The following is a 21,453-nucleotide window of genomic DNA, read 5'->3' as shown; positions in this document are numbered from 1 at the left end:
TGCGTCTCAAAAAAGCACCATACTTTCTTTGTTTACCTTTTTATGCACTACGTTTTTATCCGCGGTTTTTGGTATTTGTCTGCTATGAAATGTGATAAAACGTGAGACACACCTACACCGATACCCCTCGTCGGTGTCCGCGGAGAGGATCGTCCAGAGGGGTCCCGGGCAGAGCAGAGTTCAGCAGTGGAGGACGGTCCAGAACCGGGTTGGCTTCAGTGAGCAGCAGGACATGAACCATCACCTCACAGCACCACCTACACCCACACCATCAACAGCACCCAGGACCGGTGTCCCATTCAAGCTGCAGACTACCTTCAAACAAACTAGTTGGGTAAACCACGGGTTAGTCGGGCTTCAGGTTCTCTGCCGCCGGTGGAGCGAGAGAAGAAGAAAAGCTAGCAGGCTCCTCCGAGAGACACATTCCCCGCTAGCTTGTTAGCTATGCGATTTCGTCAAAAGTGCCTTTGGTCGCATCTCCTTCACACACTAAAAAAACAAATCACCGTACCTTCGAGACTCCGTGGACGCTTCTCGACTTTTCGTGGAAGCGGCGACGACGACAATTCATCCGTGAGTGTTTTCAGTTCACTTGTAGTTCTCATGGTCGGTAGGCATTCTCCAGATATTGCAGTGCGCATGTGCAGCGGCAGCAGTCCCACCACCACCACGACCGCTGATGGGGTGACGTCAGACTCCGCCACCGCACCGCGCCCTCCCATTGGTGTGGAGGGTCTGGAGTGGGCGGGGCCTCACGCGGCACCCATTCACAACCAGAGAGAGGTGAAGGAAATCACAACCACGTATTTAAAACCAGCTGAGCTCTCCTGGACGACTAGAGTAACACACGTTCAATCTCGTTCAAGACCGTTTCCTAGCCACGTTAACGAAGATCAATCCCGTATTAAATTAACACAAATCAAACACTTCATGAGTTATTCAACCACGCTATTGCTCCACGACTTCTAAATTCTGACCTTTGATTTGTTGGTGGTGAAGTTCAAAGTATCCAATATCTTGCTTTCATAGCTGATCGAAACCTGTTTCTGTTGTAGTTGGGAAAATAAGGCTGAAAGGACAGTGATTATGCAGCCGTGGGATAGGATAGAGTACATGTTGAACAGTAGCAGAATAAACCTCACCAGGCAAATGAAGGCTCACCGGTACAATGGCACCACAGTGTCTGACTATGTCCCTCCTGGCATGTAGCTGGCAGGGCCAAAAAGTGTTTTCACAGCTGCCGTGGTCGGAGAGGGCTAGAGGTGATTCTGCAGAAGCAAGGGGGGGGGGGGGGGAAACTGCGTTCCTCAGGATCCCTGGACCATCTATCCACGCTTCCCTGTCTCCTCACGGACCGCTGATCAAAGACATGAAAAGGGATACGATGGCTCACACACACACACACACACACACACACACACACACACACACACACACACACACACACATACACAAAGATACACACGCACATACATACATAGTTGCAGATAAACACACATGCATATACACAAACATACACACGCACACACATAAAGACACATGCGATTGCCTCACAAACACACACGCTGATTCACACACAGACACGCACACAGGCACATGCACACGCACGCACACACACACAAAGATACACACAAAGAGACACACGCATGCAAATACATGCACCTACACACACATCCATACACACACACGCAGATACACACAGGCACATTCACATACACACAAACACATGCATGCACACACACACATGAATACATGCACATACACACCCACACGCACATACACATGCCAGCACATACAGACGCATACACATGTGCACACACAAGCACACACATTGCACCCGTGACCTGCTCTTGGTCTGGTATTGTGGTCCGTCTGTGTTTTTCTTCGTCTTTCTCTCAGTGCCTTTCATCCCTCCCTCCAGATGATTTACTACTTTATAATCCCTCATTGGACCAGCCAGCATAGATGGATGTTTTGTGTGTATCTTGTCCCCGCGTTTCAGGGCCATGCATCTGTTTTAAACGTGCCACAAATCCTTTCATGTAGAATCTCCCACCTGATTTACTTGTGTGTCAAACGCTGACAAGTGGGACCTTGTGGTGAAACACTTGGTCTGCTAACTCGAACAAGCCCCTGCTTCCATGTGGCTGTTGTTGATGCCAACAGAGCAATGATAGAGAGACGGTGGCTAGATGCAAATAAATACAAAACACGTTTCTGTGATGGCTGTGTGTGTGTGTGTGTGTGCATGTGTGTGCGTGTGCGTGTGTGTGTGTGTGAACAAGCACCTTGCTTCTCCGTCTTGTTGAGCATGGAGAGTACCTGGTTAAAAGAAAACACATTAAAAAAAACGTGAACGCTATGTCTCGTGAATGTTTGTGCGCCCGCATATATGTGTGTTTGTATGCTTGCATATGTTTGTCTTTGTTTGTGTGTGTGGCTTTGTCTGTGTGTATGTGTGTTTGCACATGTATGTGTGTGCGTGGATGTGTGCTAGCATGTGCATATGTGTGTGAGGGGGTGTTTGCTCATGCGACCATGTGTATGTGTGTGTGTGGTGTGCATGTGTGTGGTGTGTCTGGATAGGATGTCAGCATCTTTGATTGTGCCTGGTCATTATATTTAGCCTAATGAGTGTTGTGGAGATGTTGCCCTCCCTGGGGTTCCACTGTGTGTTGTTGTTGCACTGAACGCCTGCCAGATCCGGAGAAGGAGCCTGGCTGAAGAACAAGACTACCTGCTGTGCACCTCATCTCATCCCCGCCTCTCGTCCCCTCTCGATGTGCCCAGGTCGGCACATATTTCTCCAGCCGGCTAGTCGCCCAATGAACGGCTAAATGGAGATTAATCATGGACTTCAGAGCGGCTTTTCCGGCGTTAATGCGGGTGCGGATAATAAGGAGTAATGAAGTCTAATTTATCATTTAAAAAAGCAGAGTTCTCACCGTAAAACAAAACAAATTACTCCCGGGTGCATTTACTGTGTAGGAACACACACACACACACACACACACACACACACACACACACACACACATACACACACACACACACACTCACACATAGACATGCACACACATGCACAAACACAAACACAAAAGCAAATGAATGCTGACATGTGCATGCACACACATATACACAGACATTTGTGTGTGCATGTTATCAAAGGAGAAGTACAAGGATACTACATGTGCGTATACATCCCCTTGTATGTAGAATGCATGACGTCCTGTGTGAGTCATCATAAGTGTGCCATGACTGCTTGAGAAATGCAATCTTATCAGCATCAGCCTCCACTTCAGTAATATTGAAACATGCATATAAATAGGCTTTCCTCAGAATCACAGGTGATGTTTTTTTATGCATATCAGTATGAATCTGGCCTTTGGTCCTATTTCGTTTTTGGTCATCATAATAAATGAGTATGTGTGTGTGTGTCTGTGCGCGCGTGTGTGTGTCTGTGTGTTATTGGAAGTGATTTGGATGGGTATCAATGTGCAGATGTGCCCAATATCTCATGTGGGCCAAGTCTCAATCACAGTGAAGGGATCAAGTTCAATTACACTTGCAATAACCTCATGGTCTCTTTGGGCCCAGAAACCATTTATATGCTAATAGGTCTGACAGTGATAATGACTAGCGATGGAAAAAAGACATCTGCTGCTTGATCATATCTGACACAAGGGCATGGTTGCAATCAGCTTCCGCTTTCTGAACCCCAAACCCACCACTTGTTAGCCCCGAGGCACTTTCGGCTATGGAAATGGTCTTGTGGAACTTGTAGAAACTCTGCCCGACCTTCTTACCACTAGATCTGGAGTCAGACGACAGATATATTGAATAGAGCTCCATGCAACCTCTGTCTAGAACACCAACATAAACTGAATGTTATTTAATTTGATTGAATTCAATTCAATTAGAATCTATTTGATCCAAATTAAATTCATTTAAATTCATTATTTTTTTGTTGTTTGCAAGGCAAAAGGTTAGCGAAAAAAAACAATGAGTTACCACTTATTCCACCATCCAAAGCCTCAGCTCATTTGAGGCATTGGTGCCAAATAAGAGTATTTTGGGGCCAGGGACACAGTTTTAAAATGAACCGTTTTTAATCACCGAACACAGTTCACACCAGTGCTACCATGGACAGGCTTAATCAGCGGCTCAGCTGAATGGAGTCAACTGGTGCCTCATAAAGGCCGCACCGGGCCTCAGGGTCAATGTGCACAGACTCACACATACACACACACGCGCGCGCGCACACACACACACACACACACACACACACACACGCCAGCACATACCCATGCACGCGCCCAAACAGGCATATGCACACACACGCATATACAGACACGCGCGCGCGCACACACACACACACACACACACACACACACACACACACACACACACACACACACACTCTCTCTTACATTATAACATTCAAATACTGATAAGAGCCCCATTGGTGTGAGAAGCTCAGAGTCCGGCATAATGAAAATAGCTTTTGTAAAATGAAAACTACCCAAAGCTAATCTTATGGCTCAGTGTATCAAATGAAATCTATACTGAAGCAAATCATTTGGCTCAGGATATCAAATGAAAACTATAGCCAAATCCTTTTATTTGGTTCATTTTTTTCGTCGGGCCAAAGGGAGGATATTCATGCATCATTAATGCATGTGTGCCACTGACAAATGATAACGAGGTAGAATGCCAATGATCGACTGCTGCAGTACTCAGCAAACTGGACGTGAGATCCATACAGGCTCTTAGTCAGTGCTTGAGGGTCAACTGAACCTAATGACTCCAGCCATGAGCATTTATATCACAGGCAGCAGTGGCACCAATGTATGGATTACAATATTAGATGTTGGAGTAGACAACAGATAGACAAGCCTCTGTTTGACCACAAAGAAAATAAAGTCAATAATGTGTGGAGGTCATTATGTTGTTCGGTCATTGTCATTGTGTTTGAAGACCTATGGACCTAGGATGTTTGATAGTGCCCAGGCTGTAGAGATGATATCTACCATGGGGACAATAAACTGAAAAGGATGATTTTATGGTACAATAACACAGCAACCTAATAATAGGGTAAAGAAAGTACTGGCAACACCAAACACACAGGGGAAAAAATGACATTATTAATTCTAGTAGTACCTGAATGAAGAATGTTTGGAAAGACCCCTCCGTTATTCCTTCCAGGAAACTGTTGGTAGTGACCATGGGGCTGGTGATGATGTTTGGGTTGTTTTGGGGGACTGGTTTTGGCGGACCGGGGGGTCGGTATGATGTGACAGGATGGAAACGCAATTGCTTCAAACTGCCATTTCGCAATCTCCCCTTTCAGAGAATACGTACAAATAAGGACATCATTTTGTCCAACTCTACCAATACTAACGCTACCAAATGTTGCTTTAATAGCGTTCGCAAAAAGGTATAAGGCAGGCAATCTGATGTCCAAACACATACATACTGTAGGTAGAACAACCATACCCATTTATCAAGCAATTTACATATTTACAAATATTATTATTTATGTCTCTGAAAACGTATTATTAATTATTAAATATTTATGTCTCTGCAAACGACAGACAATCCATGTGCAATTCACTCTGGCGCTCACTTGCGCCTTCCTTGGCACTCCGGCAGGGAGCCACGATGCTTTTACCAGTGGTACTCTGTCGCCATCTAGCGTTGGACTCCCAAGTCTGACATCAGATGTGCAAAACACAATTTTTTATGATTCTTATAAAACTAGGCTACATTTTATGGATAAGCTTCTTTCAGAAAAAATTAAAATGGGTTTACTAATGAGTTGCAGTGCTTTACATGTGTTCACCTGTCACATGTTAATGGTGGCGTTTCAAACGCAACCCTCAGCCAATGAGCGAAACCCGACCAATCACATGACCCGCCCCCCGAGGAGGTCATGTGATTAGTCATGCGGAAGTAAACAGGAATTTAAGGAGACACTCGGTGATATGCAGTAGAAGCTTTATAGGTTGTTTAACGTGTTTTCTGTTCTGCATGTCGAAGGGGTTGAAGTTGTTAAAGTATAGCAAGGGTGTTCAAAGTCGTGCATGTTGTATATGTAGCATCAGAGCTAATCGCTAACGTGACAATCGGGTTTAGCTCACATTGACAGCGCACACTCACGTGTTTACCATGTTTGTGTGTTTCCTCTTCTTTAGGACTGTGTAGCAAACATCGTCGCGATGGTAGATTTCCTCGCCGAGAACAACCTGTGTGGTCAGGCGGTCCTGAGGATAGTGTCTCGGGGGAACGCGATCATCGCAGAGCTCTTGCGCCTCTCAGAATTCATCCCCACAGTCTTCAGGCTCAGAGACAAGAACGACCAGCAGAAATATGGAGACATCATCTGTGACTTCAGTTACTTCAAGGTACCATGCATCCAACACATGACACACTATGTGACTATGTCACGTCTAACCTAGCCCATGGACTTGACAGATGATTGCTCTGTATTCAGACTTTTGAATAATATTTGATTTGTGTCTAGGGTCCGGAGTACTATGAGGGGAAACTTGAAGCCAAACCAGAACTTCAAGACCTGGATGAAGAATTCAGAGAGAACAACATTGAGATTCTGACACGTTTCTATCTGGCGTTTGAAAGTGTCCATAAATATATAATGGACCTTAATAGGTAAAAAAACCGGGATATAGCAATTGATGTGCGACCAGTTTTGAATACAATTAGTTTATTGTCAAACGACACTGAAACAATCATCTCCAGTTTTGTGATGAGTAAAGAAACTGTTATTGTTTTTTGTGTCTAGATATCTGGGTGATCTGCATGAGGGGGTTTACATCCAGCAGACCCTGGAGACGGTCATCATCAATGAGGATGGAAAACAATTACTAGTAAGTAGCATGGATACATACCGTTACCTTATTAAAGATTTACTGTATGTTTGGTGGACTATCTTTATATTAATCTTGTATACATTCTGGAAAAGTGATTTATTTTGTGTGTTAAATAATTAACAATTGCAGCTTTTAGTTTAAAGTGAGTATGAATGTTGGTCATATTGAGATATGCATATTGTTCAATAACTGTCATGACATAACGTGACCTTCGCTTCCCCCAGTGCGAGGCCTTGTACCTGTACGGAGTGATGCTGACGGTAATCGATCAGAAGATCGAAGGCGAGGTCAGGGAGAGGATGCTGGTGTCCTACTACAGATACAGGTGTGTGTGTGGGTGTGGGTGTGGGTGTGTGTGGGTGAAGGGAGGTGGTCACAGCTCAGCTTCGGTATGCAAGGGGAAACATATATCGGAGGGTCAATAATCATCTTATTGCTATTCAGAATATGTCCCTTTTTTTGCGTATTTATATATCAATAAATACATAAAAAAACCTTAAAATTTACATTTGATATTTTCTATCAAGCTGTCTTTTTTTGTTTTGTTAAATAAACGGCATATTCCGTTTTCCCTCCCTCTCTCCTCTCTCCTTGCTCCAGTGCGGCGCGCTCATCGGCGGACTCTAACCTGGACGACATCTGCAAGCTGCTGCGGAGCACGGGCTACTCCAGCCAGCCGGGGGCCAAGCGGCCCCCCAGCTACCCCGAGAGCTACTTCCAGAGGGTGCCCGTCAGCCAGACCTTCGTCAGCATGGTCATCGGCCGCCTGCGCTCCGACGACATCTACAACCAGGTCAGAGCCGGCCAGCACACCGGGCTGACCGGGACCGTAATGTATCGTGATGCCTCACCAGACAGCCTCTATGTATCAGAGTACTTTCTTGTTTTGAGTGCTTTATGTCTGATCATGCAATTTCCTAATTGTGATTTCTTTTTAAAAAGGTATCTTCAATCTACCTCATGATACTAAAATTGTGATATAGCGCAACATCTGTTGAAACACAATTGATTTGGACTCTCGAACATTTGTGATCCAAATAACCTTAAATTGATTAAAAATATATAATTTATTTGTGTGTGTGTTTGTGTGCGTGGTCAGGTGTCAGCCTACCCCTTGCCTGAGCACCGCAGCACTGCGTTGGCCAACCAGGCCTCCATGCTGTACGTGTGCCTCTACTTCACCCCCAGCATCCTGCAAACCCAGCAGGCCAAGATGAGGGAGATTGTGGACAAGTACTTCCCCGACAACTGGGTGAGTGACTCTGGCAAAGGCTCATCTTGGTCCTCAGGCATATTGTCCTGTTTTTTGGGGGGGGGGGGGGAAACAGGATCTTTGAACTTGTGTCGGTGTTGTGTCATGCCCCATATCCAGGTGATCAGTATCTACATGGGGATCACAGTGAATCTGGTCGAGGCCTGGGAGCCATACAAGGCTGCCAAAACAGCCCTGAACTACACCCTGGACACGGCTAACATCAAGGAGCAGGTACTGTGAAGGTTTTATATGGATAGCTGTAGAGAGAGCAGTTATCTCTTTGACAAGCAGAAAATACATTTTTGAGCACCTGACTTTGACAAAATCACATTGTTCTTTGTGATGGTATTTTTAACGGATAACAAACTGTTTTAGTGTGATATCCTTTTTGTATTAAAAACCTCAACGTCAACTGACAATGCAAAATAGCAAATCTTACTATTCTCCAATTTTTGTCTCCAAATAAATATACAGTTTGATCTGTTAATATTTCATGTAACAGAGGCAACCAGAAAAATAACCACTGCAACATCTGTCTGATTTGTAAATGCGTAACGTAAAAATCACTCCGACTTCTGATCTGATCCGTCTCAGGCGTGCCGCTATGCCGAGGGCATGGAGATCCTGAAGCCCAAGGTGCAGCAGCTGCTGAAGGAGGGCTTCCTGCGGGAGGAGATCATCCTGGACAACATCCCCAAGCTGCTCAACTGTCTGAGGGACTGCAACGTCGCCATCCGCTGGCTGATGCTGCACACTGCAGAGTCAGGTGAGAATACACAAAAAAATAAACGTCCCTATGGGATTTATTGAAATAAGAAAATAATTGTACAAAAATATTGACGTTAGATGTATCAAAATATATTTGTATTTTGTATTAAATATATTGCTATACATAAGTACATTTGTATTTACTTTACTTACTTTTTAGCACATAAGACAGCTTGCATTGTACATCATTTTTATTTATTTCATATTTGATGTTATATTAAATGATTCATGATCTAAAATCCGGGCTAGCATTTAGATATGGTATCATATTTTATATATCATATTTGTTTCTAAATGAAACCACAAATGGCACAACATGTTATTTATAACATGTTATAACATGTTATTTATAACATGTTGTGTTCCTTAGCCTACGACGTGAACAACAAGCGTCTGCGTCAGATCAAGGACCAGGTGATGACGGACTCCAGGTACAAGCCTCGCATGCTCTTCCAGCTGCTGCTGGACACGGCCCAGTTTGAGTTCACCCTCAAAGAGGTAAAACCCTGTCCTGTTCCCCACCCCTGGAGCTCCCCACACACTGCTGCTCTGAGAGCCGGGTGTTTTCACCCATTTGCAATGAAATCTCGACATCATCTTTACTCATCAGATAGCTGCACACAGAATGCATCAGTTAAATTATTTTAATTTTGCCTTGGATTTTTATTGAGTTTTCAAAAAGTATTATGCAGAACAGCTCAACAACATTATTGTAATAAAAAAAACAATAACAATTGAATACAAAATTATAAACAGAAAGAGTAAACAAAATATTTATACCGTGTCACGACTGGAATCAATTTAATTGATTAAGAGCAAATAGAATAAACTACAAAATGGAACATTCATGACAGTCATTAGCAAAAACTCCCAACGCATAAAGGCGCGTGTTAGACCGAAGCGCAAACATTTTTACATCCCGTACCAACCGGTCCCTCCACACGTTGTAACGAGTGTGTGTAAACAGCGCGGTAGATTGATGTCCCAACCAGTGAACAGCGGTGGATCCATCTGTCGGGAGGCGGGCCCCGGCGCCGCTGTCTGTTGACAGCGCAGCATATGGCCGCCCGCCCGCTGCCGACTCAGCCGTGATTAGCGACGAAAAGGAACCCAAATTCAATATTCTGATTACGCTTCTCATTTGACTAATGGTCGTCGCTTGTCGGGCCTGCGCCCAACATCTGCACCCCCCTTTCGCCCTATCTCCTCCAGATGTTCAAGCAGATGCTGCTGGAGAAGCAGATCAAATGGGAGAGCTACAAGAAGGAGGGGTCTGAGAGGATGACGGAGCTGGCGGAGGTGTTCTCCGGGGTCAAGCCCCTCACCCGGGTGGAGAAGAACGGTGGGACACAACCATGTTTCTCTTTTGGGTTTTTATAGTGTGTTCTTATAATAGTCATCGTCATGAAGATGTGGTGTTACCTGAATGGACGCCGGCTAGCCCTAACGTCTAGATCAGGCATGATTATTATGTTATATTTGTCCTTATAATGATCATTAGAATATGCATTTATTGCAACGATCATTGCGTAAACTGCTGATACCCTGTATTGGTATCCTAAACCCTTTTTAATTGGCCGAGGGGACTCGACCTAGTTTCTCCCCAAATGTTGTTTACATTTGTTGTCGTAATCCCCTCAGAAGCCCCGCCTCTCAATTCTGATTAGATAATGGAAAAAGAAAATGTAAATTAAGTTTATGGAGTTGATGTTTTTTCAACTCAAGGCGTTCAGGGTGGATAGTGGGTAAACGCTTTGCTGTCATTGATCTGAAAACGATTCCAGAAAGCCGGCCCCAGGCTGCTGAAACGCTCCCTTTGACCCAGGCCTTAATGCTGCTTCCTCGCCCTTCACAGAGAACCTCCAGGCCTGGTTCAGGGAGATCTCCAAGCAGATAGAGTCCCTGAACTACGAGGACTCCACGGCGGCGGGCAGGAAGACGGTCCAGCTCATCCAGGCTCTGGTCGAGGTGAGACCCCGTCTTCATCCCCCCCTCCAAAGGGAATTAGGGGTGGGAATCACAGGGTACCTCACGATACGATACCAAACGCGATACATGGCCCGCGAAAGCGATAACATTGCGATACACTGATTCTTCACTAATCAATATATTGTTAGACAATCCTATAATGATGCATCACGATAGATGTCTAATGATGAATACAAAAGGACTGTGAAAAGGTTGTTCATCGTCCAAACTGAGTTTTCATTTACTCGTCTTTGGTCGAGTTTCCTTCATTCATGTGTTGAGCACCACCTCGAGGAGCAGGGAAATCTGTTTAGTGTGCCTTATTGTATTAATTAAGTTATATTGATATAGGGGGCTATATTTCCTGTCTAATTATTCAGGAATAAAGCCCAAAAATGTCAAATAAAATCTTAAAACAAATAATATATATACATATATAACTATTTTTTAAATAGAAGAATAATATATCGATATATATCGGTCCAGTGAATCGATTCTCGTATTGCACGAAGGGCGACGATAAATCGCCGCATCGATATTTTGGCCCCCCTTACGTGGAGACACCATCAGGTGTTGGTGTTTAAGGTAGGGATGATGTTCACCTATGCAGTGGGGATGGCATTGATAACTGAGGGATGAGCTTCCCTGTAATGATATTAGGAGCAGCCTAATCTCTGTGGGTTATCCTGAGAGAATCATCTGATAGCTAATGCGTTTTGCATGCAAATTAAAATAAAGTGCAGGCTAATCAGTGGTTAATAATAGCTAATCGCTGACTCAAAGCGTTTAAGATGTCTTTAGATGGGATCTTTGGAATGAAACGGTGTCTCAGAGGGTCTGAATATTGAATTACAAGGCGGGGCTGGACCCTATGCAGAATTGCCGGAAACGCCCTGGAAAGACTATTCGATTTCTTACAATTCATTACATTAAGGAGCGTCAAGTCTGTACAGTTCAAGGCTGTTGGAATGAAACCCGTTCCACAAAGACCTTTGCTTAATAAAAGCATTAAATCGATAAAAGGCTAAAGACAGTATTTTTCAAAGGGCCACATTGCGAAGCTCAGAATGCTAACATTGTCTAGATCCATCCCTGTCTGACATTTCTCTCCCGCTCTCGGCTTCGACCCTGACCCCGTCCCAGGTCCAGGAGTTCCACCAGCTGGAGTCCAACCTGCAGGTGTGCCAGTTCCTGGCCGACACCAGGAAGTTCCTCCACCAGATGATCCGCACCATCAACATCAAGGAGGAGGTGCTGATCACCATGCAGATCGTAGGAGACCTGTCCTACGCCTGGCAGATCATCGACAGGTAGCCACCGAGTCCCCCGACTGTCTGGTGGTAGGAGGCTGGAGCAAGCGATCACTAAGGATCACTAAGTTCATTAAGGGACGGCCTTCTCTTTTAGACATTCAGCCGAGTCAGAGGAGGAGAAATACATTGAGTCAGTAGTTCCCAGACTTGTTTTGCTCATGGCCCAACCCTAAGTGGCTAGGGAGTAGTAGTCGTGTAACAATTCTGTCTGTTTCTGGATAATATGGGGCCTTTAAATGCAACCTTTTGAACCATATTCAATTCAATTTTATTTGTATAGCCCTTAATCACCATTACAGTCTCAAAGGGCTTAACAGGCCAAATATTTATGACACCCCCCTTTACCCAAGCCCCCACAAGGGCAAGAAAAAACTCCCTTGAAATCAGCAAGGAAGAAATCTTGAGAAGAAACGCATAGTAGGGGATCCCTTCTTCCAGGGATGGTCAGGAGTGCAATGGGTTCCATAATTGACATACAGGTAAATACATGCACATCATGTTAAAATGGTAATGTGGAGCTGGCCGGTTGACCATGAGGAGATATACTTGTATTGTTCAGGAGGTAGAGCGGGTGGACTGGTAACCGGAAGGTTGCTAGTTCAATTCCCGGCTCCTCCTAGCAGAAAGAAAAGGAATCCTAACCCGAGACGAGCTGGCTGTCGCCTTGCAGGCCTGCCACCGCTCGGTGTTTGAATGGGTGAATGTTAGGCAGTATTGTTTAGCGCTTTGAGTGACTGCTGGTTAGAAGAGTGCTACTTGAATGCAGTCCATTTACCATTTGCCTTTTTTTGTTTTCAATCAAAACTGTATCACATATCTTTATTTTATAAGCCAGCAATCACCCGTGAACCCATATGCATATCAGGTTACCCCAAGGACACAAAACAAAATAATCCTCTCATTACCGTCAATACATCATATTTATTTGGAGGACGAACTTCGAAAGGGGTGAGACGTTCCAATCAGCCCATTCACATCCAACTCCCAGTAATTCAACTTCAGCAGCGTAATTTTCTCTAGTTTTTACATTCTGAAGCCAAGCCATCGGCCGGAATTAGTATTAAACACGGACCGCACGATCGCTCGTTGGCATGCAGATGGCGCCAGACGGTTCAATCGCATGGTCGACCAAGCGACAGGAGCCAGACCGTCTGCCTGGCCGGCCCTGTCACTTTATTCATCTTGTTAACATACAAGAATACCAATGGGGCCCGCGTGTCCTTTTCAGCACTCCGATGAGCCAGTGCCAGTTTTTATACTTAATAGAATAAAAACAAACATTCTGGAATCCGCTTCAACCGGCGTCTCCTCAAATGCCCCTCAGCCGACACAAGGAAACTCTTCCGTGATTCCCTGAAAGGCGCTCTTGTTTTGAAGGGGACAGGATGCTGCTGCTGTTGTTGTGTGCGCTGTTAACCCCACGTGTCTCCTGCAGCTTCACCAGCATCATGCAGGAGAGCATCAGGGTCAACCCGTCCATGGTGACCAAGCTGAGAGCCACCTTCTTAAAGGTACAGCCACACACAAGTTTAATAAAGAAACCGAACGCAAGGTCTTGATCGGTCAACGGTACCGTTGCATGGTTACACCGAGGGGTCGAGCGGTAACATGTTGTGTGCGTCTGTGTGAGCAGCTGGCCTCCGCTCTGGACCTGCCCCTGCTCCGGATCAACCAGGCCAACAGCCCGGACCTCCTCAGCGTGTCTCAGTTCTACTCCGGGGAGCTCGTGGCTTACGTTAGAAAGGTACTTCAAAAGGGATACGCTGTGTGAGTTCTGGTGAACTCTGACGTGGTTTATTGCAATGTGTCGGTGGTGATTGGTCGAAACCAGCTGGAAAGAGGGTCGTTGTGAACTGTGGAACGTCTCCTGGTGTATATTTTTAGGTATTGTGATGCCCCCCTCCCGCGCTGTTTGACCGTTTGGTTGGGAAGTTTAGTCAAATCATGGCTAGGATGTTATAGATCCAATACTACTGTAAAGGTGCTTCAAAGCCCCCCCAGCCTGTAAAGCTACCATGCTAGCTGTGGTTTTTATTCCAGCACTATATCAATTATATTGAGTTACAGTCAGGCCCGCCGCTCCCTATACGCAGAGTACACCTGGGGGGGGCACCAAAAATTATGGTTTGTAAAAAAAATAAAAAAATAAAAATAGTTATTACATTATTGAATTAAAAAAATATATAAATTAGTTATGAAGACGCCCACCGTTGTTTTTTCTTAATTGCATAACCTATCACTCAATTTCGGCAATTATATGTTTTTACCTAATATATAAAAAGAGGCTCCCCCCCCCCCCCACCCGCTCGCGTAGGGCACCGAAACGGCCAGCAGCGGCCCTGGTTACAGTGAACACAATATCCCTCGGGGGGGGAATATCATTTACTCTGTGCTCTCCTTTTAAAGATTCCTCACACAGAACCTGCCAAATGTTTCTCATCAGGATGAAACTCATCCAGCCATGTGTGGGGAAGTATGTATACATCCTGTCTCCTGTTTTCCAACACATCTCTTAATGTTTCCCCTCCAGGTGCTTCAGATCATCCCAGACAGCATGTTCACGTCGCTGGCCAAGATCATCAAGCTGCAGATCCACGACATCACGGAGGTGCCCACGCGCCTGGACAAGGACAAGCTGAAGGACTACTCCCAGCTGGGGCCGCGATACGAGGTCCGCAGGACATGGTCGTCCGCTGCTCAGGAATAGAACATGTTGATTTATTTATCGCCACCAGGTGGCGCTGTTACACTTACTTGTTGCTACTTTTCGTTAAATACGACGTGGCGTGAATAGATTTTAAAAAAGTATATTGGGAGTGATTATAAGATTTCCCTTCATGTTTAGGGGATTTAGCAGACACTTTTGTCCATAGCAACGTACATTAAGTCGATTTGTCTGAAAAGGGAAGGAAACAATATACATCTCTGTCGGTACAGGAAGTATGATCATAGAACCAATGCGAAGTACTATTTTCAAGGTGAAGGACGTACAACATACAATAAGAGCGTATGGGATTAATATACGTTGTTGTGCTTCGTGTTGACAACAGGTGGCCAAACTCACCCACGCCATCTCCATCTTCACCGAGGGGATTCTGATGATGAAGACCACCCTGGTGGGGATCATCAAGGTACCACTGGCTCCTGACGATTTATGAGATGTTCCAAGAGTTTTTAAGGTAATGGCAGACGCCATAACGGAGTGACGCCATGTTGTGTCTCCAGGTGGACCCCAAGCAGCTGTTGGAGGACGGCATCAGGAAGGAGCTGGTGAGGAGAGTGGCATACGCCCTCCACAAGGGCCTCATCTTCAACCCCAAGGCCAAGGTTAGGGACACACACACACACACACACACACACACACACACACACACACACACACACACACACACACACACACACACACACACACACACACACACACACGTGGGTGAACCAAGTACAGTAGAAGAGTAATAGGATAAAAGAAATGAAAATAAAGAAATTCAAAAAAATATGAGTATAAATGTCGATGCAAAAATAGACATAATCCTTAAAAACGGTTGGAACAAAATGTTGTAGTCGTAGCCGTTTTCCCCGTCACACTATTTCCCCGCACGAGGCTATAGAATGACAGCTGTCAAGGTGACGGCAGTTATGAATATTCAAAGGTATAAATTCGAAGCTATGTTTGTTTTGTGGGACCCACAATCAACATATCCTGGCATGTGGCCTGGTATGGATGGTCTCTAATAAGGTGAAATAACTGCATGGGACACTCTCCCCCCCCCCCAGGCCAGCGAGCTGATGCCCAAGCTGAAGGAGATGGCCGCCACCATGGACGGCTTCTACCGCTCCTTTGAGTACATCCAGGACTACGTCAGCATCTACGGCCTCAAGATCTGGCAGGAGGAGGTGTCGCGCATCATCAACTACAACGTGGAGCAGGAGTGCAACAGCTTCCTCAGGACCAAGGTGTGTGTGTGTGTGTGTGTGTGTGTGTGTGTGTGTGTGTGTGTGTGTGTGTGAGAGAGTGAACCAGAGAGAGAGAGAGAGAGAGAGTGAACGAGCGAGAGAGAGATTGAACGAGCGAGTTGAATCTACTGTTTTGATTTATGCGCTGCTTATATGGATACAAGTATTAACCAAATCAAATGAGTTAAAACATGATAAGCCCGCTTTACGTTGAGAGATGCGTACACTCAAAGCCTCCCGCACCCCTGTGTCTCTGCCTGCAGATCCAGGACTGGCAGAGCGTGTACCAGTCCACCCACATCCCCATCCCCAAGTTCCCCTCGGTGGACGAGTCGGCCACCTTCATCGGCCGGCTCTGCAGAGAGGTCCTGCGCATCACCGACCCAAAGTAGGTCCCTCCTCAAGGGGGGGGTCTGCAGAACAGGGCCTGTGAACGGGATGTCATTGAATAGCTAGATAGTAATGGCCCCATGGGATTCATTCGTCTGTTGTAGTCGTATATAATGTCTGAATAAATGACACACTACAGAGGTACCTAACAATTAAATGGACTGCATTCATCGATTTTCCAACCAGTGGCCCTTCAAAGCACTTCATGATAATTGCCTAACATTCACACAGCGGTGTCAGCCATGCAACAGCCAGCTTGTCAGAAGCAGATAGGGGTAGAGTGTCTTGCCCAGGGACACCTCAACGCTAGGAGGGACCGGGGATCGAACTAGAAACCTTCCGGTTAGCAGTCATCCCGCTTTACCTCCTGAGCTCTTGCCGCCCCCTAGTATAAATAGTAAAGAGTAGCTTCAGGGGTTAATTGGAGTGGGGTGCTGCAATCGGATCAAAGTGAGTAACCCTCCCTGCCTGTTCGTGGTGCCAGGGCGACGTGCTTCATGGAACAGCTCAACACCTGGTACGACCTGAAGAGCCACCAGGAGGTGACCAGCAACCGGCTGTTCTCGGAGATCCAGCACACGCTGGGCACCTTCGGCCTCAACGGGCTGGACCGCCTGCTCTGCTTCATGATTGTCAAGGAGCTGCAGGTGATTGGCCGGGTGACCGGGACCTTTTCCCTCCGACCAATCAGGTGTCAGTGACGATAGCGTCAACGACAAGCGCCGGCCTTGACTGGTGCTTTGTGACGCTGGTGTGGGAGAGACTAACATGACGTGTGTGTGTGTGTGTGTGTGGGTGTGTGGGTGACCAGGCAGGTGTCTTTGTTCTTGAAGAGTATGGATTAACATACAGTCAGACAGACTATAAGATGTGTGAGTGTGTCCATCAAACCTGTCATCCTGTATCTCGCCGTGCCGCCCCTCAGAACTTCCTGACCGTGCTGCAGAGGAGCATTCTGCGGGACAAGGCCGTGGTGGAAGTCTTCAAGGGCATGATGACAGCTGCCAACCCGGTGCAAGGCATCGTGGGTATGTGACGGCCCTCTTTAAAAGCACCGCCCGCCAGTGTTGTCTTGTCTTGTCAATGACGTGATGAATAATGCAATGTTTCCCTTTTCCCTTTGTTTCCTCGCCTTCAGCGAACGCCAGCAAAGTGTACGCCAATGCCACCGCAAAGACCCAGAAGATCTGGGGAGGGTATTTGGAGGCCATCATGAAGGTTCCCCACCAGTTCCCATCTTAGAGCTCATTCACAATCATTTACTATTCCTTTAATATCCACAAGAAAATGGTGATTCAATACTTTTGATGGTTCAACCTCACTAGTGAGGCAGAACCACCAAAAGTATCGAATCACAATTGCAGCAACACATTTGTTTTTTAACGCAATCAAATCTTGACAAGTTCATTCCACTAATAATCCTGATCAATAATGTCCAGTATTCAGTCGTTTTTGGATCATTTCTTGAGATACTTCATCTGATATAGGATAAACATGTCCCGTTCATGTTCGTGTTTTTCCCAGGTCGGTCAGATGCAGATCCTCAGACAACAGATCGCTCACGAGCTTAACTACTCCTGCAAATTTGATTCCAAGCACCTGGCAGCTGCCCTGGACAACATCAACAAGTAAGACCTCCCTCCAGCCTCGGGATTTGTCCACGTTTCACGGGTGTTCTTTTTACTGTTTGCTTTGTGACTGACCTGTAAAGAATAGTAAAATGGTAAATGGACTGCATTTATATAGTGCTTTTTCTGTAACCAGTGGCCACCCAAAGCACTTCACAATATTGCCTCACAATCACCCATTCATGCACATATTCACACACCGATGGTGGAGTCAACCATGCTCTTCGGGAGCAGTTAGGGTTAGGTGCCTTGCTCAGGGACACCTCGACACTCTAGGAGGAGCTCGGGGATCGAACTAGCAACCTTGAGGTTACCAGCCAACCCGCTCTACCTCCTGGGCTACTGCTGCCCTAAAAAATGACACTAAATATCATGGTACATAACACATGCATCCAGCGGCCTGGTTGCCTTCTTCTATTCCAAACAAACATAGATGGCCAGAAAGACAGTGTCATTTGTTTGCTGCTAACTGAACTGTCAATAGTGCATTCATTTCCATTTGTTAACACAAAGGATGAACAAAACCTGCTAGGGGCAGCTGCTGATAATACAATTTAAAGCCAGAGATGAGATGACCCATTAATCTTAAAACATCAAATGAGGCATTCAAATTTGGTTGTGAAGGACTCGCTGTGAGTCCCTCTCCGACCCGGACCACAGGCCTTGCTCTAATACCTATTGTGATGGCTGCTCTCAGGTCCCTGCTGGCGGACATCGAGGCCCACTACCAGGACCCGTCGTTGCCCTACCCCAAGGAGGACACCCTGCTGTACGAGATCACCGCCTACCTGGAAGCGGCAGGCGTTCACAACCCACTCAACAAGGTCCGCATGGACAATCTGGTCTCAGTGGTTGCTCAGGCTACAGGGCAACTGTACAGGCGCTGATTTGTGTGTGTGTGTGTGTGTGTGTGTGTGTGTGTGCGCGCGCGCCAACAACTATCTACAGCCAATGAGATGGTTGACGATGTAATGAGGTCTGTGTTTTTTGTATACCAGTAGTAAGTGGTGTAACAAGTGTTTTCCGGTCGTCTGTGTGACAGATCTATATCACCACCAAGCGCCTTCCTTACTTCCCCATCGTCAACTTCCTGTTCGTCATCGCCCAGCTGCCGAAACTACAGTACACCAAAAACGTTGGCAAGTGTCAACATCAGTTTTTTTATGTGCATATTCCTCCGTTATTGTCAATTTCTTGCTCCAAATTTCAGATGGAAGACATTTTTTGTCACATTTGACATACTTAAAGTATGGAAAACATTATGCTCAAAACTTAAAAAAAAAAACATAACATATAACAGAGGGATGTTTCCACTACACATTACCGTATATCTTTTGAGGAAAATGTCGAAAAGTGTAATAATATACATCTAAAGTCAGCTTATACACTCAGTCTTGGTTTGAATCCCAGCCCTGCTCGCTGTTTTGTGTAGTTTGTAGCTCATATAAGTCTGAAACACCATCAGTAGTCAATAGTGTGCGCTAATCAGTCATCCGGTTGGCCACTTAGCCCGGAGGCAAAATAGACTCGATAAGTCAGCGTGAACAAAAAATGGAAGGAAATCAATGTGCTGAAATTACATGAGATGGCAAAGGATTTCAGGGAACATCATTTTGCTGATGCTGACTGCACACCATCATAACCCAACATCAGACATATAATTCAAAGTAAATCACAGATTCCTTCGTAATAAAAAAGGCTCAACAAGTCATTGTTTGCGTTTTAGTTTTTTTTTTTTTTTTTACGATTTCTTCGTAATAAAAAAGGCTCGACAAGTCATTGTTTGCATTTAGTGTCACGTTTTAGGTAAGCGTTGGCATGACCCTGTGGGTTGTTGGTTCCCTTCCCTCCAGGTATGACCTGCAGGAAGGCCGCCGACCCGGTGGACTGGCCCCCGCTGGTTCTCGGCCTGCTCACGCTGCTGAAGCAGTTCCACTCCAGATACACCGAACAGTTCTTGGCTCTCATTGGTCAATTCATCCGGTCCATCATGGAACAGTGCACGAGGTGACAAAGCAAAATCCGTTGATTACTTTTTAATATTTTGGCGCTCCAGATGACGCTAGTTAATTAGGTCGTTAACGATCTTGTCAGTCAACAAATAATCCAAATAAGTATAATGTTGGAAGGCACTTCTTTAACGTTGTCTCACCTCTCGTTGCCCCTGCAGTCAGAAGATCCCCGACATGCCGTCGGACGTGGTGGGGGCCCTGATGCTCCTGGAAGACTACGTGAAGTACACCAAACTGCCACGCAAGGTAGGGCCGCCATCATGCTAGCCACACATTAGCTCGCGCTAACGTAGGTCCGCCATCATTAGCTCGCGCTAACGTAGGGCCGCCATCATGCTACCCACACATTAGCTCGCGCTAACGTAGGGCCGCCATCATGCTAGCCACACATTAGCTCGCGCTAACGTAGGGCCGCCATCATGCTAGCCACACATTAGCTTGCGCTAACGTAGGTCCGCCGTCATGCCAGCAACACATTAGCAATCACTTCACAACCAAGAGGGTTTGAATCTAAAGGTTTGTAATTGATGATAATGATGGTGATGATTGATTGATTTAATTCAACCAATTGAATTGACACTATATGAGGGCAGAGTAAAGTATAGTTGTCTTTATAGATTAAGGTCCTAAGCCTTGCCCAAATCACCCTTCTTGATGGACCAATATAATACTACTGACGACAAACAACCCCACATTGATGACTATTGGGAAGTGAATGAGTGATTTTCTTTGTTCCTTTCCCTCCCATAAGGTGGCTGAAGCTCATGTCCCCAGTTTCATCTTCGATGAGTTCAGGACGGTGCTGTGAAGTTCTCAAGATTCGTCTTTTCAACGACATCTGATTGCAAACGATTTATGTTCTTTCTATTAATTTAGTTTTATTTATTTTTTATTCCATCTTTATACAATTAATGCACTAATACCATACGGTATATTGATGTACTACTTTGAATAACCTGTCTTATCATGTCTTGTTGCCAACCGTTTGTCAATTCATTGTATTTTAATAAAAGATTATTTACATGATTATTGGTTATCCATTAATGTATACATTTTAAAAACGTATTGACAAACGTGTTTAGGTCTTTAGGTCCATGTTTATATGATGAGATTGTCTGTTAAACATGGTAATTTAGCAGAACCAATATATTGTGTTACAAACGATTAAAAATATATATTGTCCTCCGCCATTGAACAAATGATAAGTCGTGTACCGTTAATGTTATGTCCAATGTTATGTCAGTACTAACTAATGTAACATCTGGACAACAAATA

General features: G+C 45.4%; 2 protein-coding genes across 3 annotated transcripts in view; one reads left to right on the top strand and one right to left on the bottom strand.

Moving 5' to 3' along the window:
- LOC307080749 (exostosin-1b-like) overlaps window positions 1-604 on the bottom strand; it is a 49,912-nt gene extending 49,308 nt beyond the window's left edge. Inside the window, exon 1 of the mRNA XM_079743614.1 lies at window positions 113-604. The gene's annotated coding sequence lies outside the window, so the exon portion shown is untranslated. The remainder of the gene's footprint in view (window positions 1-112) is intronic.
- Window positions 605-5,941: 5,337 nt separating this feature from the next.
- Window positions 5,942-21,362, top strand: washc5 (WASH complex subunit 5). 2 transcript variants are annotated; one of them, XM_079731035.1, is made up of 29 exons: window positions 5,942-6,004; window positions 6,195-6,404; window positions 6,524-6,669; window positions 6,803-6,887; window positions 7,115-7,215; window positions 7,491-7,683; window positions 7,990-8,142; window positions 8,263-8,376; window positions 8,740-8,911; window positions 9,284-9,411; window positions 10,126-10,255; window positions 10,769-10,881; window positions 12,025-12,191; window positions 13,630-13,705; window positions 13,828-13,938; window positions 14,725-14,865; window positions 15,245-15,325; window positions 15,420-15,521; window positions 15,969-16,148; window positions 16,412-16,536; window positions 17,023-17,185; window positions 17,464-17,566; window positions 17,677-17,756; window positions 18,063-18,166; window positions 18,864-18,990; window positions 19,209-19,305; window positions 20,020-20,173; window positions 20,341-20,424; window positions 20,930-21,362. In XM_079731035.1, exons 2-28 carry the CDS (start codon window positions 6,219-6,221, stop codon window positions 20,378-20,380), a joined length of 3,372 nt encoding a protein of 1,123 aa, XP_079587161.1. In that variant the 5' UTR covers window positions 5,942-6,004; window positions 6,195-6,218; the 3' UTR covers window positions 20,381-20,424; window positions 20,930-21,362. The 2 variants fall into 2 exon arrangements, with proteins under 2 accessions (XP_079587161.1, XP_079587160.1); XM_079731034.1 differs by having other exon boundaries at window positions 20,337-20,424.
- The last annotated feature ends 91 nt before the right edge of the window (window positions 21,363-21,453 follow it).

Source organism: Pollachius pollachius, assembly GCF_949987615.1.
Source record: "Pollachius pollachius genome assembly, chromosome: 1".
Taxonomy (NCBI): domain Eukaryota; kingdom Metazoa; phylum Chordata; class Actinopteri; order Gadiformes; family Gadidae; genus Pollachius; species Pollachius pollachius.
Note: the sequence above shows the minus strand (reverse complement) of the source record. Positions and strands in the feature narration are given on the sequence as shown.

What these genes read in the sequence shown, in the direction of transcription:
- washc5 (XM_079731034.1), top strand. Translation starts at nt 6,219, where the DNA reads ATGGTAGATTTCCTCGCCGAGAACAACCTGTGTGGTCAGGCGGTCCTG. An exon ending in TTGAGTTCACCCTCAAAGAG is followed by an intron (nt 9,412 to 10,125) that starts GTAAAACCCTGT and finishes TATCTCCTCCAG; the next exon opens with ATGTTCAAGCAGATGCTGCT. An exon ending in GCCCTGGACAACATCAACAA is followed by an intron (nt 18,167 to 18,863) that starts GTAAGACCTCCC and finishes GGCTGCTCTCAG; the next exon opens with GTCCCTGCTGGCGGACATCG.